The 27,405-nt window shown below is 41.5% G+C and overlaps 1 protein-coding gene and 1 pseudogene across 1 annotated transcript in view; both read left to right on the forward strand.

Moving 5' to 3' along the window:
* The window catches only part of Epm2a (EPM2A glucan phosphatase, laforin), a 115,680-nt gene that overhangs the window by 32,812 nt on the left and 55,463 nt on the right, over positions 1–27,405 (forward strand). Inside the window, 1 exon segment of the mRNA NM_001276762.1 lies at positions 22,815–22,989. Within this exon segment, the coding sequence (NP_001263691.1) occupies positions 22,815–22,989 (175 nt within the window).
* Positions 2,645–3,499, forward strand: LOC148006828 (calponin-2 pseudogene; annotated as a pseudogene).

The raw sequence follows: 27,405 nt of genomic DNA on the forward strand, positions 1-27,405 counted from the left end.
ATTTGCTGCTGCAAATCTCCGTCCGGCAGGCCTATGAACCTGTTTGCATCCTCCTGCCTCCGTCCGTCTCTGAGAGGTAGCACCATAATGACAGATTCATGCTATGGCTTTCAGCTTTCAATTCAGCCTCTCGGGGTTAAGGGACAAGTGCTCTACCCACTGAGCCATCTCATGAGCCTGCCTGTGGATGCCTCTGACAAAGAGGAAGGCTTTGCTCATTGTATCAGATCATCCTGCTATTGTTACGCCCGTGCCTTTGATATTTATGACATGCTCAAGAAAGGCTTTATCGTGGTTCCATATCAGTGTGCTCTGTGTCAGAATTTCCTGGAGAATTAATTCAACGAGATGAATTGCATAAGAAAAGTACCTTGTGAACTGTGATCAATCACTCCTTGCTGACATCCGTTGATATTGAGGTTTTACTGTGAGTGAACATATGTGCATTACGAGATTCTTATCCTGTTACAAATAAAAAGGTAGAGTCATTCAGCACCATAATGACTTTTAGTGTCCACTTAGACAGGGGCAACTTTGATACCACCACAGGTACTGAAATTTTTCTAAGAGGAAAAAAACTGCTTTGAGAAATCATGCTATTTAGAGTTGTTTATTGAATTTGTTTCAGGTAGAGATTATCTTTGCTTTTAAGCAGCTGAAACGTGATACAAAATTTTAATTGCTTTTTGTCAAACACATTCTTTGCTGTTTTCAGGGAAGAAAGTCTTTATTCTATCTTATCCTGTTTTAAAATGTCTAGAGCACTCTTCCAAGGCTTGTCCCCCACCTCCTTACTTTCTTTTTTTTTTAATTTTGTTGAGACACAGTCCTGTGTAGCTTAGGCTAGCTTCAAACTCTCTATAAAAAGGACAATGACCTTGCGTTCAGATTGTATAAGTCCACCTCCAAATCGCACAGGGTTACAGGGGTGCGTCATTAGACCAGCTTTCCCGTTTGTCTCTTGGGTCATCATTGTGAGCTACTATATAAAATCCCAGGGGCTTATGGACATGAATTGGGTAAACATATACTGGCCAGTGAGTTAGTTAAATAGATTCATGGAAGGTGAGCAAATGGATTCTACAGGGCTCTGATTAATTTGCCAGTGCGGACATAGAGTGAGAGCGAGAACCCCTAGATCAGGTCCTTCCCTGCTCATCTGCTCGTCAGGAAGCATGCTTGTCAGATTTGCTGGCAAGAGGAAATCAGGGGAGTCGGTAATGTGTTCGAGGGAATTAGCTTTCAAATATGATGCCCCACCCCCAACTGGAAATAAACCAGTAAGAAATCAGTAAAGATGAACGCTTATATTCACATTATTTTACAAGAACAGAAAACAAGGAAACTGTTTACCTCGAAAACAGTCATGACAAAGGGTTTTGGAGCTCTAGTTACTTTCAGGGGCCATATCCATGGTGTCTTAGGGTCTTATTGCTGTGAACAGCCACCATGACCAACACGAGTTTTATAAAGGACAACATGTAATTGGGACTGGCTTACAGGTTCAGAGGTTCATTCCATTATCATCAAGGCAGGAGCATGGCAACATCCAGGCAGGCATGGTGCAGGAGGAGCTGAGTTCTACATCTTCACCCAAAAGAAGCCAGGAACAGACTGAGCATCCCCAGGCAGCTAGGAGGAGGGTCTCTAAGTCCACCCCCCCCCACAGTGAAACACTTCCTCCAACAAGGCCACACCTTCTAATAGTGCACTCCCTGGGCCAAGCATATGTAGACCATCACACAGGGTTTGGGCAGAAATTTTTTAGAATTTGTAAACTAGATGAATTACTGGGGAAAATCACATGAGCCCATATGGAGTTACTGTTATTATGTGCTTGTCTCAAAACAAACTCTGCACAAGGCTGTCGTCAAAATCATGTGAGCATGTTTCAGTGGCGTTCTACCAGTGTACAGATTTCCATGCTTTCTAGAAGGGTGGGAATATGCTGGAGAAGAAACATAGTTAAGAGCTGGTAGGGAGTCGTGGAACACCAACTGTGTTAGTTTCTATGTTAAATCCTTTTAATAGGCTATCTAATTGATTCCCTCACAGCAACCCCATGAAGTAGTTAGGACTGTTTGTCCTTTTCCTGCAAATGAGAAAACACAAGCACAGGTTGCTTAAATGATTTTCTCATTACTGACTGTGTGGGAACAGTGAACAAGATACTCAGCCTTTTGTATCGTTAAGAGTCCACATCTGGAGCCCACGAGCCAACACCCAGTCAGAAATATCTGAATGGGAGAAATTATGTCTGTATTCAATGTGTGCAGACTTCTCTCTGGTTATGCGCTCTTCAGTGATAAAGAGCTGCAGCTATTTACGTCACCCTAGGTTCATGTTAGTTAGCCTACGTAACCTAGAGAGGACTTGGAGAATAGAGAGGGTGCATATATTGTACTGCTTCATGTGAGAGCACAAGCATCCCAGGACCCGGATGGATGACAGTGTGGCTTGGAATGGATTCTGAGTCTGAATCACAAGGTCATGATCTTGAGGTCTTCCAAGACAACGGTGTGATGAATATGAAAGGCTTCACCAGAGGATGTCATGGTTTTAAATGTCACAGGCAGGCTGGCAGAGAAAGATGAAACATGGCTGGTCCCTCCGGTCTGCTTGTCCTGTGCTGGGGTCCCGTGCCATGAGCTCTAGGCAGTTCAACAAGTGTCTGTCCTATGGGCTCTTGGCTGGGGTCAAGAGCTGGCTCCTGCCCAAATATGACACCCGAGAAGTAAGCCGAACTCCGAAGTTGGATAGAGGGACTCACAGTCCTCTCCAGTTGCCCTGACTTGGAAGGGTCTGAAAGATGGGGTTATCCTATGCATATTCATATACAAGCTGCAGCCAGGCCCCACCCCCCAAATCAACCACTCTATGCAGAACTGGCATCAGCTAGAAAACCTCTCCAACTTCATCAAGGCCATGGTCAGCTATGGCATGAGCCCTGTGGACTGTTTGAAGCCAATGACTTACTGGAGAGCGGGAATATGACATAGGTGCAAATGTCTCTACTTGTGGTGTCAGGAAAGGACAAGACCAAGGGGCTGGGGTCAAATATTCAAAGAAACAGGGGAGGAACTTTGATGATGCCACCATGAAGGCCGACCAATGTGTCGTCGGGCTGCAGATGGACACCAACAAAGGTGCCAGCCAGTCTGGCATGACAGCCTATGGTAGCAGGAGACTCTCTATGCCCCCAAGAACCACATCCTGCCTCCTATGGACTACTGCACCGTCAGCCTCCAGATGGGCATTCTTAAGTGTGCCAGCCGTCATAGCTGGGCATAGACAGGTGCGACAACTCTTCCATGTTCCTGTGGATGGGGTACACGCATGGCGCCAACCAGAGTGGCCAGGTCTTTAGACTGGGGCAGCAGATATAAACTCCAAGTATTGCCCACAAGGCTCTGCAGCTGACGGGGCTCCCACTGGGGGTAATGGCCAAGATGAGGCCCCTGAGTACCTGCCCTACTGCCAGGAGGAAGCCAGCTACTGAGCACCCAGGGGTGCCAGCTCCCTGCCTTGGGTCAGCATCCCTGAATGGGTTTTGGGGTTTTCATTGCGTTGTTTTGTATTTTGAAACCAGTTATCTCTTTGTATTTCTCTCTGGCCTGGAACTCACTGCAATCCTCCTGCCTCAGCTTTCCGAGGGCTGGGATGACAGGTCTGTGCTATCTATGCTCCCTCCTCACCCACCATGCCTCACTGTCTTCTGAGGATTGACCCACTAGTCAGGGAACATGGGTGTCCTTGGTGGGATAGCGAGGCTGTGCATTTCCTAGTAGGCCGTGGGAGAGCCTGTCCCCAAAGAGCTTCCGGTTCCTTCACCTCTTTCATGTCAGTTTGTGTTTTGCGAGCCTGTGGAAATTGCAGGCAGTTTCAATGAAAGAAAATAAGGGGTTTTGCGTTTTGTTTACCCCTCAAAGGTATTGGGTAAGCAAAGGCTTTCTGAGGGACTAAATTTACTTTCCCAAGACCCTCAGACTTCACCTTCCTGTGCCCGGTGGGGAAACTGAGGCAAACCAGATGTGGCCCCAACACCTTCAGCCCTCTCTCGTTCCTCTGGTTTTTGAAAGTCTCAGTTCTCCCTGCGTCCCTGAGCAGGCCGGATTAGCTGTACTAGGGCCATGGCCTCTGAAAGTGTCCCACATGACTCACAGAGGCCCCCCTGCGCTGCGAGATAATGTGAAATTCCCTGTATGGACCAAAAAGAAAAACAACAAAAGCCTCTATTTCTAAGAAAATACAAAGAAAGATGAAACATTAATGGGAGATGACTTCATTTAAAATCTACAGTGGAGTCCTGAGGGAAAGTGTCATATTATGGTGTAGAGAAGAGTCATGGGTGGCTGGAAATGCTGGGTGAAGGCAGGCTAACCGTGGAAGAGGTAGTTTAAAGGAAGTGATGGTTTGTCTAGGACTGGTGGCATAAGCTGATATTCCCAGATACAGGTGGATCATCGAAATAATGACAACGTAGGCTTGGAAAAGAGCTCAGTGGTAGAGCCTTTGCCCAGCTTTTCCTGGGTTTCATCTGTAGGGGTATGGGCAGTTGGAAAACAAGAATAGGATGAATTTGGTGGGTGGTTTAACGTACCGATTTGGAGAGGAGAATCCTATGTTATAGCAGAGTTTGTTAAAGTAAACACAGTTAGAACTCTAAGAGGCTCCATCCAGCCATGGATGGAAACGAATGCAGAGACCCACAGCCAAACGTCAGGCAGAGATGGAGAGTCTTGAGGAACAGTGGGAGATAGGACTGACAGAGCCAGAGGGGTCAAGGACACCACAAGAAGACCTACAGAGTCAACTAACTTGGGCCTGCGGGGCTCACAGAGACTGAACCACCCAACCAAAGAGCATGCAGGGGCTGGACTTAGACTCCCTACACATTTATAACAGATGTGTAGCTTGGTCTCATAAGGGTTCCCTAACAATTGGATCAGGGGCCGTCTCTAACTCTGTTGCCTACCATTGGATCCCCTTCCCCTAGCTGACTGCCTAGTTGGACCTCAGTGGGAGAGGATGTGCTTGGTTCTGCTTCAACCTGATGCCCCAGGGTGGGGTGGTACCCAACAGGGCTTCTGAGGAGAAGGGGAAGGAATAATGGGGGAGGTTTGCAAGGGTGGAACTGGGAGAGGGGGTTGCTGCAACAGTGATGTAAAGTGAATAAACAAATAAACAGCAACAAAGCAAACTGGAAAAATAATCTGCTTATGTGTCTGAGTACCGTCAATGTTTTTTTTTCAAGTTTTTCAAGTACATTGAAATATTATTTTATTATTGGTTTACTTAACTAGAAATAATATATGCCTAACAGTGTAATAGATCAGGGAGCAAGAGAAATGGCTCAGCAAGCAAAAGCTACTGCCTCACAACCCTGCCGACTACCTGAATGTGAGCCTGGGAACCCATGGCGGAGGAAGAGAGCTGACTCCTCACTGTTTCCCTCTCACCATGCACGTGCTCTGCTGCATGCGGACACCCCATTCGCCTCTCTGTCTCTTTGTCTCTCTGTCTCAGTCTCTCTTCACACACACACACACAGATATGCACACACACATACATACACACACACATACACACCTACACACACATATACACATACACTCACACGTGCACACACAAACACACACACTCACACGTGCACACACAAACACACACACGTGCACACACGTGCACACACAAACACACACACACAAACACACACATAAACACACACACATACACTCACAGATGTACACACACACATATACACACATGCACACACACACTCACACACACACTCTCACACACACTCACACACACACACACTCTCTCTCTCTCTCTCTCTCTCTTTCTCACACACACACACACACACACACACACACACACACACACACTAGTTATAGCAAAGAAAACTTTTAAATCAAGTCAGGTTGTCCTACAGATTTAATTTTAAGAGGACGACGTAGTTACCATGGGGACTCTTTGCCTCTCACCATTTTCCATATCTAATAGCATTTCCATCTGACACCTCATGCCTAGTCATCTATAGGTCTATCAATGCCCATGCTGTTAACTGTGTAATGAGATGAGTGGGATATTTTGGACTAAGTTGCCAGGAAAGCATCAACTTTTCTCCCAAAAGGGAGCATTCAACTAATGCAGCCTTCGTCAGGTTTCCAGACAGGAAGCTGAGGGATCACCCTCTGCAGACAGATGACAAGCATAACAACAGAGTTCATGTATGCAGGGTGACAAAGCTTTGGAGTTTTACAAGGAACTTGGTATTGACTGGTTCTGGTCTGTCTTTCTTTCCATCCCCATTCTGTGGGACAGATATCTATTTGTTTAAGTCACCACCATTAATAGTTTTTTCTGTAGTCCTCAACCTCTGTTATTTACAAGGGTGGCAAGTTCTAAGAAACAATGTCTGTCTATAGAGATGTGTTCTGAAAATGGCTGTTAGGCAGTTTTGCCGTTGTACAAACATCAAGTGTATACAACAGAAGCTAAGGCATAATACCCCAGTAGTGGTGCAATTTTATGGGATCATCTCATAAACGCAGCAGATTGGGGGATGAAATTTCTGTATGATTTGAGCTCCCTCATTGAGGATCATCTTTTATATAACGTCTCATTGAAAAGCTTAAAATATGTGGTTTATCATTTTCAAGAACAACGCAGTGTTTACAAATTACCTTCAAAAACCAGGTCCTCTATCACAATCAGCTCTGCATTTCTGGTTTCTTCTCTGTAACTAGACCAGGGTCCATGTGATGCTCACTATAGCTGTGTGTCTGCAACATGCATGAAATATATCATGTGATAGGAGCTGAAGCAGAAAACAGAGATGGTTCTGACAGCAGAACTAGATCAACCAAAGGCAATGTTTTATTAAGCTACTTAATCTATGTTATAAAGAAAGTTAATCGAAGAGATATTTTATGCCAAAATACTTTCTGTGAAACTGCTGAAATGAATGTTTGCTAGGCTGTGTTAGGGTGGAGTTGTCAGCAAGACAATCCTCCTTGTTTCAAGGAGTTCCGAGGATCAGTGCGATGGCTCTATGTTCTCTGCTTCTGAACACTGATGGTATCGAGGTGTAGCTCCCAGGAGGACACTGGCTTGTGGCTCCGTGTTGTTGGTGCATCTGTTGATACAAAGGAAGCTTTTGGTTTGTGGAAGTTTTTTGATAAGGCTTCTCGGTATCACAAGTGAAATAGCAAAATCTGGTTGGGAACATCTGCTTTTTTTTTTTTTTTTTAATTAATTGTTTTTGTGTGCTTTCATGGGTATACATATGGGCACTTGTAGCTGGATATTTTACTACTTGATGGGTTCCTATTTCTACTACCCTCATCTTTACGCCTTCCTTCCCTTCATCACTAGGTAGAGGAGAAAGAAGTCTAGAGGAAATGAAGGTATTGATTAGACTACTTCCTTCTGATTGGGGCATCAATTTTCTTGAGGCAAATTTGATCTTTGTCATCAGGATATCTTCAACTGGCAACTAGCAACCAACAACAGGTAACCTAGCAACAGCCGGAGGAGCAGCAGTGCTATCAGAGCCCCTCTCTGGGCGCCAACGTTTTTTTTCTTTCATTGGATATTTTTTTATTTACATTTTAGATGTTATCCCCTTTCTCTGTTTCCCCTCCAGAAACCTGCCATCCCATCCACCCTCCCCCTGCATCTACGAGGGTGCTCCCCCACCCAACCACCCACTCCCTCCCACCTCCCTGCCCTGGTATTCCTCTACACTAGGGCATCCAGCCTTGACAGGACCAAGGGCCTCCCCTCCCTTTGATGCCTGACAAGGTGATCCTCTGCTACACATGTGGCTGGAGCTGTAGATCCATTCCCTGTGTACTCTTGGGATGGTGGTTTAGTCTCTGGGAGCTCTGTGGGTCTGGTTGGTTGATATTATTGTTTTTCTTCGGCTCCTTCAGTCCTCCTCCATTGAGAACCCCATTCTTAGTTCAGTGGTTGGCTTGGAGCATCCACCTCTGTATTTGTCAGGCTCTGGCAGACACTCTCAAAAGACAGTGATATCAGGTTCCAGTCAGCATGCACTTCTTGGCATCACCAATATCATCTGGGTTTGGATCCCCAGGTGGGGCAATTCTGGATGATGGCCTTTCCTTCAGTCTCTGCTCAACACTTTGTCTCTGTATTTCCTCCTGTTCCCCTTTCTAAGTAGGACTGAAGCATTCACACTTTGGTCTTTCTTCTTCTTGAGCTTCATGTGGTCTGTGAATTTTATCTTAGCTATTCTGAGCTTTTGGGCTAATAGCCTCTTCTCAGTGAGTGCACACCATGTGTGTTCTTTTGTGATTGAGTTACCTTACTCAGTATTATATTTTCTAGTTCCATCCATTTGCCTAAGAATTTCATGAAGTCATCATTTTTAATAGCTGAATAGTACTCCATTGTGTAAATGTACCACATTTTCTATATCTAGTCCTCTGTTGAAAGACATCTGGGTTCTTTCCAGCTTCTGGCTATTATCAATAAAGCTGCTATGAACATAGTGGAGCATATGTCTTTGTTATATGCTAGAGCATCTTTTGGGTATATGCCCAGGAGTGGTATATCTGGGTTCTCAGGTAGTACTATGTCCAATTTTCTGAGGAACCTCCAGACTGATTTCCAGAGTGGTTGTACCAGCTTGCAATCCAATCCCACCAACAATGGAGGAATTTTCCTCTTTCTCCACATCCTTGCCAGCATCTGTTGTCACCTGAGTTTTTTATGTTAGCCATTGTGACTGGTGTGAGGTAGAATCTCAGTATTGTTTTGATTTGCATTTCCCTGATGACTAAGGATGTTGAACATGTCTTTAAGTGCTTCTCAGCCATTTGATATTGCTCAGCTGAGAATTCTTTGTTTAGCTCTGTACCCCATTTTTTAATAGGGTTATTTGATTTTCTTGAGTCTAACTTTCTGAGTTCTTTGTATATTTTGGATATTAGCCCTCTATCAGATGTAGAATTGGTAAAGATCTTTTCCCAATCTATTGGTTGTTGTTTTGTCCTATTGAGAGTTTCCTTTGCCTTACAGAAGTTTTGTAATCTTATGAGGTCCTGTTTGTTGATTCTTGATCTTAGAGCTTATTAAGATCTTGCTGCTCTGTTCAGGAAGTTTTCCCCAGTGCCCATGTGTTTGAGGCTTTTTCTCACTTTCTCTTCTGTTACTTTGAGTGTATCTGGTTTTATGTGGAGGTCCTTGATCCACATGGATTTGAGACTTGTATAAGGCGATGAGAATGAATCAATTTGTATTTTTCTACATGCTGACCACCAGTTGAACTAGCACCATTTGTTGAAAATGCTGGATGATTTGAACTCCTTTGTCAAAGATCAAGTGAACACAGGTGCATGGGTTCATTTCTGGGTCTTCAATTCTATTCCACTGATCTACGTGCCTGTCTCTGTACCAGTACCATACAGTTTTTATCATCATTATTGCTATGCAATATAGCTCGAGGTCAGGGATGGTGATTCCTCTGGAAGTTCTTCTATTGTTGAGGATAGTTTTCACTATCCTGAGTGTTTTGTTATTCCTAATGAATTTGAAAATTTCTCTTTCTAACTCTATGAAGAATTGAGTTGGAATTTTGATGGGGATTGCTTTTGTACCCTCTCAAGAGTCCCCAGGATTTCAAACATCAAAATTATCTGCAGCTTGCAAAATCATGCCCACACTAGAGCACGTGGCAAATCATAGTCTGCTTCTGTGGAGAATCTGAAGCAACCTCATATCCCACACCTGGATGTAAAACAAAAACATATTCCTATAACATTTTTATGTTTTTAAAGAAACCAAAGTTTTTACTACAGGCGCTTTTTGCCATAGCGCATGCATGGAGACCAGAGCATAACTTTCAGGGCTTGGTTCTCTCCTTCCACCAGGTCACTGTCAAGGATGAAACTTGGGTTGTCAGGCTTAGTGGCAATGCTCTTACCCCCTTCCCCCGGGGCGTCTCACTCACCTAGTGTTTGCTTTGTGAACTAATGCTAACGTAAGTGGTCTATCTGCTTTTAAAACTTGGGCTTCTGTTCATGAGGTGAAGCACAGGGAAATCACTAGTCAGTTCTGGGAGAGCTATGGAGAGGGGGAAAATCCTGTCACTAGGACAGTAATAGCAAACGTCTAGACACGACTATAAAACCGTTTCAACAGCAACAGAAACACCAACAAAAATGTATTAGACCAATTAAATAACAATTTATTAAACTCATTAATAAACATCTCTGTGGGTAACATAGACAGTAAAAGCAGAATTTTGCAAATATCTCCAGTCATTCAGAATCGATCATGTCAACAAACTGGTCTTCTTTGCTTCATCCCTTGAACTGCAGTATAATTAGCTACCAGGCGATTTGACCCTTTTGCAATAGGTGGCCAAATCTTTTGGTTTATCACCATGTTATTGTTCCACTGAACGAGGAATTATTAACTTAGTCTTGATGCTTTCGGTCAAAGTATTCAGAAGAATTTAAGTTTCTGATTTCCTCTAGAAATTATAAAGGGGAACTTGGTCATTGCGTTTAATTTTAAATGGAAATGTGACAGGTGAATGTATTAATGCCTGATGCATAATGTATAGTGCTGAATACCTCCCACAGCTTGGTGCATTAGTCTCCAGGGTGGTACTGCTGGAAGTTGCTTTCAGGCTTTGAGGAAGCCCCTAGGTTACTGGAGATTTGCTCTTGATTGGGGGAATGTGACATCTGTTTTCTCCTCTTGTTCCTGATTCTTGCTTCCTGGCCTATGAGGTGAGCAGTTTGGCTTCTTACAACCTCACCACTGCTATGTGGTACCTCTTCCAGAGACCAGAGCACTAGGTAAGGTGAGCCATTCTTGGACAGGAGCTTCCTGAACCATGGAACAAAATAACCTTTTCTCTCTCTAAGTTAAGTACCTCAGGTGTTTCATTATAGCGAGAGAACTTGTGAGTATGCCTAATGATGAAAGGTAGGTATCATTCCGTTCTCTCCTTACCCAAGCCACAAAATGCACTTGTATTACGGAATATGCTTTCATTGTAATATGGGCATCATGAACTCTAAGGTTGTTTTCCTACCCACTGGGTCAGTTGTTTTTCTCATCAGCATGTGCTTTGAAGCACATTCATGGATTGTGGTACTCCTCCTCATATGTGTCAATCACAGCCTAAGGTCCACCCCCTCTATCACAAACCCTAAGTTCTAGGTCTCGCTGAGGCAGCCTTCTCCACTGGGCACCATCTTCAACCTTCGCCACCTGTGACACACCATCATAATTTTCTTTATAATGTTGTTCCTAAGACTGTGTTTCAGCACTACTGTGTAGTCACTGAACTTGGAAAATGGCATCAAGACATAGTGTCCCCACAGTTCATGAATATTCTGTGTATCATTTATAAATTCTACAATCTTATAATTTAACTTATTTAAGTAATTCTTGCCATGGAAAAATTATGTCTAATCCACAAGGCCATTCATTCATGGTAGTAGTCATGTTTTAAACTTCATGGGTTATGTCAACGATCAAGAATAGATATAAAACCAGCTTTCAATAACACTTGGTCTTAGTTATATTAAACTCTGGAGTATTTTGTGTATGAGAATAATAGTGTACAAGGACTACAACAAGCAAGGAACATAGGCAGTGTGGCTCAAACAACAGAAATTCATCTCCCAGCAGTACAAATGACTAGAAGTCCTATATTAAGATGTTGGCAAATTTGGCTTTCGATCAGATTCATCCCTGGTTGCACATGACTATATTCTCAAAACTCATATCGAGAAGGGTTCAGTGGGGGGGGGGGGGAGAGTTGACAGTCTCTTGTCTCTTACTTTTCTGATAGGGACATCAGACAGGTTAGATCATGACCCACCCTTCTATCTCATTGTACCTTCATTATTGCCTATTTCCAAATATGGACCTATTGACTTAGGGCTTTAGTATGTTGAATTTGAATAGACATAATGTAGTCCATTTCAATGAGATATTAAGTGATTAGTAAATATCTTTAGAACGAAGTCACTCCTCAACCCAGGTCTGCCTCTGTCATTGTATTTCTTTGATTTATGTTGAAAAAAAGCTTCCACTATACCCATATGTTTCTATAATCATAAGAGTTTCACTTCTGATCTTGTCTGGTCTGTTTAGCAGGTGCTTAAAATGAAACATTTCTGTAAAATTCTGAGCCGAACTGACCTGGGCCCTTCGGGAGTTTCTCTTTGCAGAGCCTTTTTGGAGGCATGGCAGTGAATCCAAGCCCGAGTCTGTTAATCATGCCTTCTTCATTTCTGTATACTTCAGGTTTACCTGAAAGAGGACCAGAACATTGTAGCAGGCTTCCAAACGACTCTCTCAAGGACTTAGCTCTTTTCTCAAAGAATCCAAAGCGTGATTGCTAGTAAGAATAAATGAGGCCGGGCAAATCTGCACAGAGCTGTTTGTCCACTAACTTGCGATTCCATGTAATAATTGCTCTAAGGGCGTGTGGCTCATTTGCAACTAAAAAGGCTAGAAAGTTTTCATGTACAGGTAGACAGAAAAGCTGATTATGTATTTTGCATTCATTGTACAATTCTCCATAAGACAATAGCATCTTCAAGTAAATTTTCCACTGGAAAATTCCACTGGTGCTCTTACTAGGATATTCATTGCTACCTGTGAGGTCAGAGACAGAAATACACATAACACACACACACACACACACACACACACACACACACACACACACAACATTATACCAAATATTTATTACCATAGTAACTCTATTATGCTTTATTTTTTCCTGGTATTTGAAATTCTGGCCTTACTAAAATAGTGTCTTCGTGTATTTTATTAATATTTTAAATTAACAATTTCTAGCTATGTGCATTTATATAGCAGAATATATTTTAATTTATGTGCATGAATGACTGGATAGATCAAGTTAAGACACCATATATTACTATTTTGTAAACAAGCTTTGGATGATTACTCTTTCTAATTCTGAAATATAAATACTTTACTATCGCCGTCCTTTTATGCAGTAGATCTCAAAAAAACTCACTACTCTCCCCTTTGTGAAACTGTAAACTTTGAGCAGAATCTCATTATTCCTCCTTATTCCCCAGTCTCTGATAACTACCTCCCTACTCTTTGTTTTTATGTGTACAGACTTTTTGGATTCTGCATGTCAGCACAATCTTGAGTTGTTTTCTGCTACCTGTCTGTTCTGCTTAGCATAAGGTATTGCAGACTCACACATGCTATTTCAAATGTTGGGGTTGTCTCTTTATTTTTTGTTCCCATCTTTATTAACTTGAGTATTTCTTATATACATTTCGATTGTTATTCCCCTTCCTGGTTTCTGGGCCAACATCCCCCTAACCCCTCCCCCTCCCCTTCCCTTCTATATGGGTGTTCCCCTCCCCATCCTTCCTCCATTACTGCCCTCCCCCAACAATCACGTTCACTGGGGGTTCAGTCTTGGCAGGACCAAGGGCTTCCCCTTCCACTGGTGCTCTTATTAGGATATTCATTGCTACCTGTGAGGTCAGAGCCCAGGGTCAGTCCATGTATAGTCTTTGGGTAGTGGCTTAGTCCCTGGAAGCTTGGGGTTGTCTCTTTATGTTGGGTAGTTTCCCTTATGTATTGTATTTGGGCTGATGGATGCTCAGGCTGATGATATGTGGGAGTGGGGACTGTCTCTCCTTTGGCTACTTTAGGGACCCCTTTCCTCCTACTTTCTTGCCTTATTCAGCCCTGAATGAGGGTTCATGCGTAGTCTTATCTTAGGTTGTTTGATATCCCACAGAGGAGTGGATATGGGGGACAGAGGAGGTGGGTGGAGGAACTAGAAGGAGAGGAAGGAGGGAGGGAATACTGTTGGGATGTACTATATGAGAGAAGAATAAGAAAAGAAAAAGAAAAGTCTTCCCTTCACTAACATGTGTTATCTATTTAGTGTGTGCACTCGAGCATAGGCCAGAGGACAATCTTGGCAATCCTCCCCAGTTATTTTCCTTTAATCTTTAGGTACAGGATCTCTCGGTAAACCTGAAGTTCACTGATTGAGCTAGCCAGTCTGGCCAGTGTTATCTAGGAGTGTGTGTGTGTGTGTGTGTGTGTGTGTGTGTGTGTGTGTGTCCCACCAGTTACAAATGTGAGCAGCTCTGCTGGGCTCTTGAGTAGGTTGCAGGGATCTGAACTTAAAGTCATGTTGACTGGTGGGGGGAGTGTAGATTCACATAGTAGTTCTAATTTGCATTTCCTGGATGGCTGAGGATATTGAAAACTTTCCAATAGTTATTGGCCATTTGTATTTTTCTTTTATGAACTATCTGTTCAGTCCATTAGCTCCTTATTGATTGGATGACTTGGGTATTAGGTGTTTAATTTTTACAGCTTTTTATGGAGCCTAAGTATTAATCCCTTGACTGATGTGTAATTGGCCAATGTTTTTTCTCTTCATTCTCTAGGTTGTTTCTTCACTCTGGTGATTGATTCCTCTGTTTGTAGAAGCTTCTTAACATCACGCAGTCCTATTTGCCAGGTTTTGGCATCATTTCCTATGCATTAGGAATCCTGTCTATGCATACATGTCTCTTGAAGATTTATTTTTGGATTAATTATGTGTATATGCATTTGTTCATGTGCGTGCAGGTGCCTGGAGCGATGTAAAGATAGCATCTGAAGCCCTAGAACTAGAGTTATAGTGGCTTCAAGCTACTTGGCGTGGGTGCTGGGAACCAAATTGGGGTCCTCTGGAAGAGCAGTTTGAGCTCTTTCCTGCTGATCCAGCGATCCAGCCCCTATGCTTATATCTCGAACTGTTTCTATCCGTGTTTTCCAGTGGGAAAGCTTGAGATCTTACATGAAAGTATTTGATTCATTTTGGGTTGCTTTTTATGAAAGGTGACAGGGTATGGATCTGGTTTCATTCTCCTGCCTGCAGAAACGGTTTCCCAGCACTGTTTGTCAGTCCGTTTGATCAGCACTGTTTGTCAGTCTGTTTCTTTGACGAATGCTTTTGAGAGCCTGGCAGGAAGCAGGTTGCTGTCACTGTCTGGTTTTCTAGTCATGAATTACAGTCCTCCGACTTCTGATTTTGTGCCCGTACCCTGTTGCGTTTGTTCCTGTGGCTCTCGAGTGTTCTTTGAGATCTAGTAGGTGATCGCTCTTCCTGCTAAGCTCCAGCTCTCCAAGACCTCCGTACCAATCTTGGGATTGTTTTCTGAATTTTGATGGTGCTGAAGGTCTCTGTCTCAAACGTTCTTCCCTTCAACATCCGCACAGCTTTCTCTACTCCCTCTTTCTTTAATTTCACCTCGGCCCTTTTCCTATTATGCAGGGCAGGCCAGCTCTCTCCATCATTGCTGCCAAGCTCAGCTGCTTTCTACTATCACATTTTACCTTGCCTAGGTCTGCTGCAGCCTGACCCACCCTCTCCAAGAGCAGGCAGCTGGCAAACACATCTTAAATGTGTTTTTTTTCTGTATTTATTTTCCATTAGAACAGTATTACTATGCCAAAGACTTTGTAGCAACTCTCCCATATCTTTGGCCACTGTTTTTCACTAATAGCCTCTGAAGTTGTGACAGATGGTGTGAATTAATAGCTAAAATTAGAGATTAATGTGTTAGGTTCAGGATTTATGCTCATATGCTAGAAGTGAAAACTGTCAAGTAATTAAATTCCAAGGAGGATAACAAATAGCATGAATAATAAATATATTTTGTTTTATTTAAGAAGTCTACACTTATCCGATAAATGATGCTTATCCAATATAATTTCAACTTATGACCTTCTTTTAACCACAGTCTTTGGCCTTATAAAACTTCTGAGAAGAGTGAGCTTATTCTGTGGTTTCTTCCTACTGCAGTTGGAGAATGGAGCAGCGAATCCTGGGACCAGTCCCCATTTTCTTAGACTAATTTTTCATAATTGCCAAAATAACAGCCAAATGCACTCGGAGGATGCAGGTACTTTGTTGGCTAAATAAATTCTTTTCTACACTTTAAGCAATAATACACATTGAGCTGTCTTTATTTCAACCTTATGAACTGTTGGTATGTTTATTTATCTTAAACGAATGATAAGTAATTGACATACACCAGGTGTAATCTGGACAGGCAGTTTGCTCCCTGGCCATGCCCAGATAAAAAATCTAATAGAATAAAACAACATTATTACAACTTTTTTTTTTAAGACAAGGTCTCACTGTGTAGTTCCGACTGACCAGGCTGGCCTTGAACTCAAAGAGCTCTACCAGCCTCTGCCACTTGAGTGCTGGTACACAAGGGCTCTCACTACCATGCCTTGCCTTCTCCTGGCCCTCCGCCAGTCAGTTTTAAAAGTAGTTCAAGTAGCAAGAAACTTTCTTACATTTACTGCATTGAGAATGTTTTGATAATATTTTCTTTGTTTCTGAAGGATGCATTTACTGAATAACAGATTCTTGGTGAATAGTTTCCTTACAGTGCTTGAAACATGCTCTATCCTCTGGCCTGTCTGGCTTCTGATGGTAAATTGTTGACATGAGAACAGCTTTCTTCTTTTCCCCTCTTACTGTTTAAGTCTCTTGTAGCAAGGATGACCTTGAGGTCTTTCTGCCGTCCCCTCCCGGTGCAAACTTCTGAGATTACAGGCACTTGTGTACTACAGGCTGGAGCTGTTTTTGTTATTTTTCCCTGGTTGCTTTAAAAATGTTCTGTTGTCAGTTCTCAGAAATTACAATGGTTCTTAGTATGTATTTCTTTTGATCTACCCTGGTTCGGCCTCACGTAGCTTCTTGAATTTGTCTGTGCTTATGCTCCTTGACAGATTTCAAACGTTCTGAGGCGTTATTTCCTCGAGTGTTTTCTTCAATGTCATCTTTTCCTTGTCTATAAAGATTGCTTCTCTCAGTTTTCCCTGGATGGGTACTTTCTAGAATTCTCTTGAAGTTTTCTGATTCTTCCCATTTCACTCAACTGTGATTTTTAACTCCATTGTTTTTTAATTGAAAAATTTCATTGGCTTTTCAATATCCTTGATATCTTTCTCTTTACTGAAACTGATGTTTTTATTTGTTCAGAATTGGTCGGACAGGACTGTTGGGTTTTTATAGTCTCTTTCTTTTTGCTGCTGGGATCTACCAAGCATCTTCCTTAAGGAATAAGCTTGAGGACCTCCTGGTCCTGGATACAGTGACTCTCTTCTGCTTGGAAATTGAACACTTTTGGTAATACCCAGTGAGACTCTGGATCTTGGAAGAATCTTGTTTTGGACCTGACTTCTCTGGTACTGATTCAGTAGGAGTGTGACGATGCAATGTCACCACTGATGCTCCTCACTCGGTCTCCGTTGGTAATCAAGTGATTGTAGTCACGTTACTCAATGTCCATGTTCAGAGACATAGAAATATCTTCTTACTGTGCCCTCCATAGCATCCATGCTAGTCGTGTTGGGAATGGAGGGGACAATCTTGACTCTCTTATTAGCCTTGCTGAGTGGCAAAGGATGAGACCTCTATTTAAGACTAAGTGGAGACAGACGTTCACCTTCCACCCGGTCTCCAGGGATACTGTGAGGAAAGCCATCTATGGCCTCCTCTGATGAGTGAGTGGCTGTGGTGCTTCATTTCGGTTTGGTGACTGTGGAGTCACCCAGGGTGGTTGTTTGTATTGGTGGGTGTAGATTCACACTTTATCAGTGGCGTGGGGCTGGGGTACAGCAGTTATTGCCTTAAAGATTACAGTTGTGTGAGATGGAGGACTGGTGTTAAAGTACTTGCTGTACAAGTATGGGAATGTGAGTTCAACCCCCAACACTTGTGTAAAAGCTAAGTGTGGCAGCACATCTGGAACTCCAGTGCTGAGGTTTGGGAGGTAGGAGTATCCTAGAGGTTTGCTGTCCAGCTATCCAAAATGGCAAGCTGTAGATTTAAAGAGAGACCTTTCCTAACCCACAAAGACAAGTGTACCTGTATACTCACGTGCATAGACACAAACATAGGAACATGTACATAAACATATAACACATATGAACACTAATGCCAATATACACATACATGGATATTGAACATATAAGCATACAATTCACATTTACTCAAACACACATGCAACACACATGAACACAAATGCAACACACATCTGTACACATATACACATATACAATGATATGACATGCACAAACAAACATACAACATACATATATCCACATATACAAATACAACATATATTCATATGCAGCACAAGCAAGAACACATACAAACCTATAACACATATACAAACACAATTCATGTATACAAACGTAACAACTAGTGAATATTAGTGAATGTATACTAACAACTAACACACACACACACACACACACACACACTCTCATACTTGTGTACATGTACAGAAGAAAGAGGTCTATTTTCTGAGCTGTTCTTCTCCTTTTTCTGCTGGAAAGTGCAGTTCTGTGTGTTTTCTCTTGTCCTAACATCCCATTGGCATTAGGAGATTAGTGGCTTTGTGGATCCAAGTCTGGGGTATATAAAGTAAACAATGCCCCACAAAAGCTGTGATGTCCCTTAGACTCCAGAGTTATTCCACTCCTTGTTCTTCTAAATTCTTTATGTTGGTGTGCATTAAATGTCCAGTTCTGAATAAAATCTGCTCCATAATTCTAGATGTAGAAATTCCACCAACTAAAATTTATTACTCATTTTTTATTTCTTTGGGTTAAATCCAAAAGACAACACTCCATTCTAAAAGATGCTTTAATCACTGTAACTTAATTTGTTTTTTTTTTTTTTCTTTAAAAGAAAGCATTTAACTAGGGTCCAGCCTACAGTGTGAGAGGGTTGGTCCATAATCACCACGGTGGGAAGTAGAGAGGCACGATGCTGGAACAGTAGCTAATAGCTTTACCTCCTGATCTGTAGGCAGAGAGAGAGAGAGAGAGAGAGAGAGAGAGAGAGAGAGAGAGAGAGAGAGAGAGATGGGACCTAGCATGGGCTTTTAAACCTCAGAGCCCATCCCCAGTGAAATACCTCCTCCTTCTGGAGACCAAGCATTCAAATATCTGAGCTGTTGGGGATCACTGTCATTCAAACTACTACATTGTCGAAATGTGGATGGACCTGCAGGATAGTACATCTGAAATAAGCCAAGTGCTAATCTCCATCATGTGTGGAATCTAAAAAGATGAACCCTTAGAGGTTGAGCATAGAGTGATAGTTTTGGGCAGGGTGCAGGGGAGGATATGAAGATGCTGCCCAGCGGTAGGGGTTTTGGGGTAGGCAGGAGGAAATAGGGCAGTTCCATAGCACAGGGGAGCAGTCTGGTTGCCAAGAAGGTGCCACATAGTTCACACTAGCTGAAGAGAGCGTGTATATTTCCTCACGCAGAAAAATGATGAATGCTTGAGGTGATGGGTATGCCATGCCTTACAGTGCATGTGTGTACTTAAGTGCATGCATGCAAGTAAGAGTAATATTTCAGCTTTTTCCGGTGGCGGCCCCATGCAGTGAGGAGCTTGTGTTCACACTTGTAGCTATGCTGTCCAAGGGTCCTCTGTGAAAATTGCCTAAACATCCATGTATGAGTATTTAGAGACCAATAGGGGCAGTGAAGAATTCTTTGGAAAATGATATATAGCATTTCTATTGAACATTATAATTTATCTATATTTTAGCTCCTTAATATTTATATGTGTTTTGGAGGTACTATTTAAGTCATCATGTCTTTTATAGTGATCACTGAGAAAGATATTTGTTCTTTTATTAAGCTTATAAAATTTCAGATATTTCTGAGAATGAGCCATCCATTTATTAAAATCTATTCTTTGTAACAACCAATCAATTTGGGTAGTTTAACATGGTGTAATCCCCTCTACTGAGTTTCAATTCCCAGAGACAACTACTATCAAGACCACACATGCCTTGTTTATAACAGTACAATGATTTGTCTGTAACTGCACAATGACTTGGCTATAATTGCACACATGCCTTGTCTGTAACATCACAAGGACTTGTTTGTAACAGTACAATGACATGTCTATAGCATCAAATGACTTGTCTATAACAGCATAATGACTTGTTTAAACAGCACAATGTCTTGTCTATAACTGGACACATGCTTTGTCTATAACAGCACACATGCTATGTCTATAACAGTACACGTGCCTTGTCTGTAATAGCACAGTGACTTGTCTACTTTAGTCTACATTTCATTTTCACTCAGAGTAGTCTTCCTCATTTTCTCCCCATCTTCCTCTCCCCTTTCTCTTCCTGAACATCTATAAGGTCGTTTTTCTTCTTCAGCTACTGAGTGTACCAATGTAGTATTTCTCTCAGTGACTCATCCATATACCTAAATGACATACATATACATATAATTCCTAACTCATTTTAGTCCAAGTCCTTAGCCCGAGTGTCATCCATAACTCTAGCTCTGCTTGATAATCTGCTTTAGATCTCCTGGTACTCAGCCTTCATACTCCATTATTCTTTTTATTTTTATTTTTTCGGAGCTGGGGACTGAACCCAGGGCCTTGCACTTCCTAGGCAAGCGCTCTACCACTGAGCTAAATCCCCAACCCCCAAACTCCATTATTCTTGTTTCTTTCCTCCAGACCGTTCTGCTCGGTAAATAGTATGACTCTACACAGTATGTCCACTGACAGTTTAGAGATCTCTACTCATCCTCCACCATCTTCTCCTTACATGTCTAGTATGCACAAATCTAGTAGCTTTTTCCTTTCGCATTTACCTAGTGTTTCTGTTTCTACCAACAACATTCCCTCCTCACAGTCCTGCTTTAATACAGTCATTTTCTAAATAGGCTAAACTACTCTGTGTGTGTGTGTGTGTGTGTGTGTGTGTGTGTGTGTGTATGCGCACGCGCACGAGTGTGTTTATACATTAATGGGAGCATATGTGTGTAGAAACCAGAAAGCAACCTTGGATGTCATTCTTTAGGTAAAATCTACCTTATTTTTGAGACCAGGTCTCTCATTTGCCTGGAGTTCACCAAATAGGTCAAGTAGGATGGCCAATGAACTCTAAGAATCCACCTATCTCTATCCCCCAGCTCTGGGGTTACAAAATGGCTGCTGAGCCAGCTTGTTCTATGAGCTCTCGGGTCCTCACACTTTACTGGGCTGTTTGGCCAGAGTTCTGGACTCTCAGCTTCATTACTCCAGAGTTAATTTTTCCTCTAATCTGAGAGTCATTTCAGGATAAAAGTGTGGTCTCATCACACGACAGCTTAAAACTGTTTGGAAATCCTTACTGTGACCCTGAATACGACACTACCTGTCTCGAATATTTGCTGAAGAAGCAATAAACATCATTGCAGCATTTGCTGTTAAAATAGCAAAGCCATACTTACTTTTCTGTTGTATATTCTGGTAGGAGTTGAGTTACTGGTCCATCTGAATATCATCCACTAAGTATCAAATGACTTAGTGGGACCGATGGTGCAGTGCCTTTTAGCTATCAAAAGAGAGGGATCTTGTCTAGGAAGATCAGTTTTTTATTTATTGAGAGAGTAGTTCTATATTCTAAAGAATCAGCCACTAGTTAAAGAGTATTTCTAGACTTTATGCCAAGCAACTTTTTAAGACTGAAAGTAGCAAGGGAGTGAAAATTTTTATATTCATAACGAACACAATTTATTCCTACAAATCACAGACATTTGTTTTACTTATATAATAGGATAAGGAGGAGATAATTCACACTGAGATGAACCTATAAGATCATAGGATGAACCTATAAGACGAACCTATAATACAGTTTGAATTTTATTTTTCAAAGAAATAAAGGCTCGAGTGTCTTTATTTACCCTGTTATAATAAAGTGCTGTAGTCTGAGAGATTTAATAAACCAGAAATATAGTTCTCAGAGTTCTGAGAGTAGGTCAAAGCAGGAACAAGGCATATTCAGCATCTAGTGAAAGTTTACTTTCCCATTCACTGATGGCATCTGTTTGGGTTCTCCCAAGGAGAAGAAATGGAGATGCTTCAACATAGAGCTCTGGTGGCAGTGCAAACATTCAGCTCAACATGAGACTCTGGGGAAGAAGCAAGCAATCACACCACAATATCTGGTGTAGCTGACCTTGGAAAAAACTGCAAAGTCGGCAAATGACGTCTTTAGAGACATGCTCTTCTCTTTCTCCCTTGCTCTGTGGCACTGGGAAGGAGGATCATGTGTCTTTTGTGCATGTGAAGGAGGCTAGGGGCAGCAGAAGGCATCAGGTGCTGGAGGGAGAGGGACCTATTGGAGTCGGGGTACTAATCACACTGAGTTTAGAAGTTCAGCAGGCTTAAGTAAACTAATCAACCTCTGCGATACTCAGTTTCCTCATCTTTAAGTAAGACTAGTTCATGTTTCACCTGAGAATTAGATTGGCTGTGATCATATACTATTTAATATATTCATACCTAAATATTTACTGTTCGCGTTGGCACTAAGATACTTTATTACTGACCTGGATTGTAATTTGCATACCATAAAGATAACATAGAATCCAAGCATAATAATGACTATGAAACCGTTTCAAATGGTTATTTGGCTATAAAAAGAGTCATAGCTTGTTGTAATGTACTGAGAGAGTCCATGGAGTCCTGAAAGACTTAATAAGCATCTTTTTTTAAAAAAATTAAAACTCATGTACTTAGAAGGAACTCAGACACTATGATTTTATAAGTAACTTTATGAAGCCCAATTTTCTCTGACTGTAGCCAGTTTCATTTTGTAATTAAACAGGCTTTGTGTTTATTTCTATCTTACTACTAATTTTGTCCCAGTCATTTCGAGGCTGTCTAAGCAGAACAGTGACTTAATTGCTGTTTGTTATTTCTTGTTCTAGGAAATGGACCTCACCATGACCGTTGCTGCACATATAATGAAAACAACTTGGTGGATGGTGTTTATTGTCTCCCAGTAGGACACTGGATTGAGGCCACTGGGCACACCAACGAAATGAAGCACACCACAGACTTCTATTTTAATATTGCAGGCCACCAAGCCATGCATTATTCAAGGTAAAAATAGTGCCACGTTTATAAGCTTCAAAGTAGGGCCGAAGGCAGTGTTAGGACAATGGAAATATTTACCGAGTTCAAAACCGCAGTGCTTTGAGCAGACAAATTACAGTGTGTCCGTGCACGAGCTCTATCCGATCTCTGTGCGAAAGAGGTTTATAGAATTCTTTATTCCATGTAGATGCAGCTACCAGCATGTTTAGACAGAACAGTAGTTAGCGAATCTACTGATTGGGTGGCTTTATTATAAAAATTGTTCTGATATATTCCTTATACTATAAGGAGACAAATGCTTGTGGTCTCCTTTTCAATCTTTTCTCAATTATAAGTGTGAAAAATAAGCCGTAAGAATAGATCGTTACTTACTTATCATTCATTATTCCCTCCATTTTCTTCACTGTCACTTGACGGAAGTGATGTTAAACCACCTATGGCTCCTCTCTCCAGAACTCTAAAGACTGTGTATGTTCTTTATTTGTTAATGTATTGATTTCCCTAGATTCCAAGTGTGACTTTTAATCCTCATTTTTACTGTCCCTTACACTAATCTCTATCCCACAAATCAAAACATTTCCACTCTTTACTACCTTCATGGAAATTATATTCTATGATCTATCAGTTTTTGATCCCATCTCGTCATTTCCTACTTTGTAAGAGCATATTGTGTTTTGTGCCTTATTTCTTCCAACCCTATTTCCTGTGATTATTACATGTTTTTAAGATATACAGAACTTTTATTTAATATAGTGAAAGTGTCTTTTATATTCTAATTGATTAAAATGTAAAACCAATCTTCAAATATTAAATATTATTTACTGTTGAACGTAGAGTTACTATACCCACAGACAAAACAATTTTTTTAAAGTATACTTTATTTTATGTGCATGGATATGTGGCCTGCAGGTATGTTTGTGTACTACATATGTGCTCAGTGCCTGAGGAGACCAGAAGAGAAAATTGCATCCCCAGAACTGGGGTTACAGACAGTTGTGAGCTGCTATAGGGGTGCTGGGAATAAAACCTGGATCCACTTGAAGAGCATCCAGTTCTTTTAGCCACTGAGCCATTTTTCCAACCTCTTTCAGTGTGTTCTAGGAAACATATTGTTTTAGATAAGACCTCACGAGAGAAAGGAACTAGACAAAGACTACATTCTTCAAAGTGCAAGAGCATTGCTATTCTTTTTGAATATACTCCCTTTCAAATTCATGTTTGATGCTAGCTTGCTGGATTGCACACATGGCGTGAGAGAGACAGGGTTATGCATTAGTCATGAACGTAAGGCCCAAGCAACACAGTTAAATGTGCTGCCATTCACCGAGAAGAGGGCGACGGGAGGGGGATGTTTGAGGGGGATGAGCATCTTTGGAATGCTACTGAGATGCCAGCACACATAGCAGTAGTTTGATGCACAGAAATTAGGCGGGGAATTTGAAACAGTGATGCATGTCTGGTGGTGGTGGGGTGGGTGGTTTCCGCTGGAGATGACGTTCAGAGTGACAAGTGTCATGAGACAATTGAGCAAAGGCGTGAGATAAAGGAGAAATGGAGATGAAATGAGAGCAGAAAGCATTGGTCTGTGTAATTCAGATGTCTAAGGAAACAACAGTTTGTGCTGAGCCAGTCTAAGGTCCAGTGAGGATGATCTTGGGCCTTGTCTCTCATCTGTCCTCAGCAAGACTCCCTAGACCATTTAAAGTGTCTGTCACAGGGTTGAGAGACTTCACTCTGGGGCATGATTACCTCATCCCTCCTAACCGCCTTCAATGGCTGCCTTTAAAGCGTCACCTTGGGTGCTCGTTGGACCTGTTGGAGCCACATTCCACTGTTATTCCATATTCTTCACTGTTAGTTTTATTGCTCTCCATTTTGGAGACTTTCTCAGTATTCACTTTTTCCAAAACAAACTACGGAATATTTTCTTAATTTTGGTAATTTAATTTTTATTGTATTGTGACTTTTGTTATCTTCATTTTTTCCAGTTTATGAATGGATGTATTCTTGAACCTCTCTTACACTTAACAGTGACTCAAAAGTTCTCCTACCAAGATGATCTTGTTTTCTCCCCAGTTAGATGCTCTTTACATCTTCAAATATTTCCTGTTTGTAGTTTTTAAATGGCCAATGATATTTCATTGCTTCTATTTATCACACAAAAGCCTGGGCTGGTCACCACATGTAATAGATATGATTCCTCTACTGTTATTGACTGCCCTGTCTGAGGTATGGGTTGAATGCCTGACATGAGCAGGTTCTGCTCTTCTCCACCTTGCTGTACCTTTTTCTGCGAGAGTCTGCTCTTCCGAGAGCACTGCAGTTCCTCAGGCTTCCATACAGATAGGCATGCGCACATGTAAAGCTGTGTGTGAGGTGGGAAGGGATGGCGGTTCGTGCATTCAGCTTTGCCCTTAAACAGCTTGGTCTTACATTTAAGTTTATCTCATCGAATTCTTAGAGAACTTAATCTGCTGTCATATATCATAACATGTAAAGATGCATTTGTAGTTTGTATTATCCTCTAGTGTTTTTCATGGTTAAGTGTCAAAAACCAAACTAAGTAGAATACTAGGTGTGATTATTTTTTTAAATGTGGGGCTAGTGAAATGGATGAGTGGGTAAAGACACCTACTGCCAGGACTGACAACGTGTGTTTGGTTCCCAGGACCCACATGTGGAAGGAAAGAACTGGCTTCTGCAAATTTGACTTTTCCACATGGGTTGCATGGGTGGGCTTGTGCAGCACGTGTGCATGTATGCACACGCACACACACACACACACACACACACACACACAAAACACAAAATAATTAACGAAATGTAAAAATAAGCAATATTTAATTATCAACACTACATTTCTGCATGGTGTGCGTGCGTGCGTGCGTGCGTGCGTGCGTGCGTGTGTGTGTGTGTGTGTGTGTGTGTGTGTGTATCCTTCCAAGTTCTGAGGACTTTAATTTGCAACGTGTTGTTATCATGCACACAATATTTGAAAACTCCTGTAGCTGACCCAAAGAGCTAGCAGTTTTGAATGAAGGATGCATATTTTCAAATATGTTCTTACATTTTAGTTTAATTCACCTTAGATGTTCCAGCTACAACATACCTTCATTTTTAAACTAGACAAGATAAAATGTGCATCTAGTCTAAATGAGAAAACTATGTATTTCCTTATTAGCTTGAAACACCCGATTGATATGTTGGCAACGTCCTTTCGAGTATAACGTGTAAATTTATCTTAGCTTTTGAAGTAGATATGCTCATGTCAGGTAACATGCTTGAGCAGATGTAATAATGTATACATTAATACTAATCTAAGAGTGTGCAAACACAAACTATCACCATTTAGTTTGATTATGAGAGGAGAATTATGTGTGGAATTCCTTTATGGTTGAGGTCAATTGTATCAAAATGACTTGTCAGAATCTATTACACGATTAGTCTTTCAGGAATACAAATACCTAACATTTGAAACGATGTATGGTAGGGTATATGGAAACTTTATTCACTCAGGAAGAGCTATGACACAGCCATGTTGAATACTAGGTTATCAACGGGCTCTGCTCTCAATGACTGATGATGCCATAGAAGAAGGCAGACATATACACATCTGTAACGTAGCGAGATTGTTGTTGCAATGAAGTTTTATATGTGTCTTAGTAAGGAGCAGAAGATTTGAACTCAAAGAAATCCTTTTTAGGAAGGAGAACTTAAAGTGGAATACAGATATTGGGTTTGTCTTCCAGGAGGGCATCTAGGAAGATAGGTCAAGTTGAGGAGAGTGGTGAGTGCACATGAACAGAGGGATGGTGGCCAATTCAAATGGCCAAATAGTTTTCACCCAGGTCTCTTTGGAGGGCAAAGGAAAGATTTAATACTTAGCTTGGGCAACAAATTTAAACTTGGGAAACAAGGCAGCTGGTAGGCATTCCCCTTGGGGGGGGGGTAAACATCCCAGCACCCCTCACTATTCAGAGTCAGAGACTTTTATTTATCAACATTATATTTCTATCTTCAGGCTACACATGGGAACTACACCTCTCCCTTCCATAGAATTTTTTTTTCATGCAAAAGAACTGATTGGCACTAAAGACACAGACAACTAATTTAATGAAACATTAGTGGTAAAGGGCTATCATTTCTGTTTCTTGAAAAGGTTTATTGCCAATTGAACACACTTCAAGAGACATAAATTAGCCTTAATGAACACAACACTTTAGACTCTTGACATGTTACAATTTAGAAAATGTATTGTGAAAAGCCTGCTTGTACTTCGCTGGCCTTTGCTTTAGAAAAGAAAAAAAATGCATAGCAATTTCGAAACTGAGTTATTTTTTAACAACACATAACTTTGTATAATTTAAAATACTGGTTTTATTTGATCTGTTTTAAATGATGAGATTAATTACTCTGAGGCAG

Source organism: Rattus norvegicus, chromosome 1 (genome assembly GCF_021556685.1).
Source record: "Rattus norvegicus strain SHRSP/BbbUtx chromosome 1, alternate assembly SHRSP_T2T, whole genome shotgun sequence".
NCBI classification, from domain to species: Eukaryota; Metazoa; Chordata; class Mammalia; order Rodentia; family Muridae; genus Rattus; species Rattus norvegicus.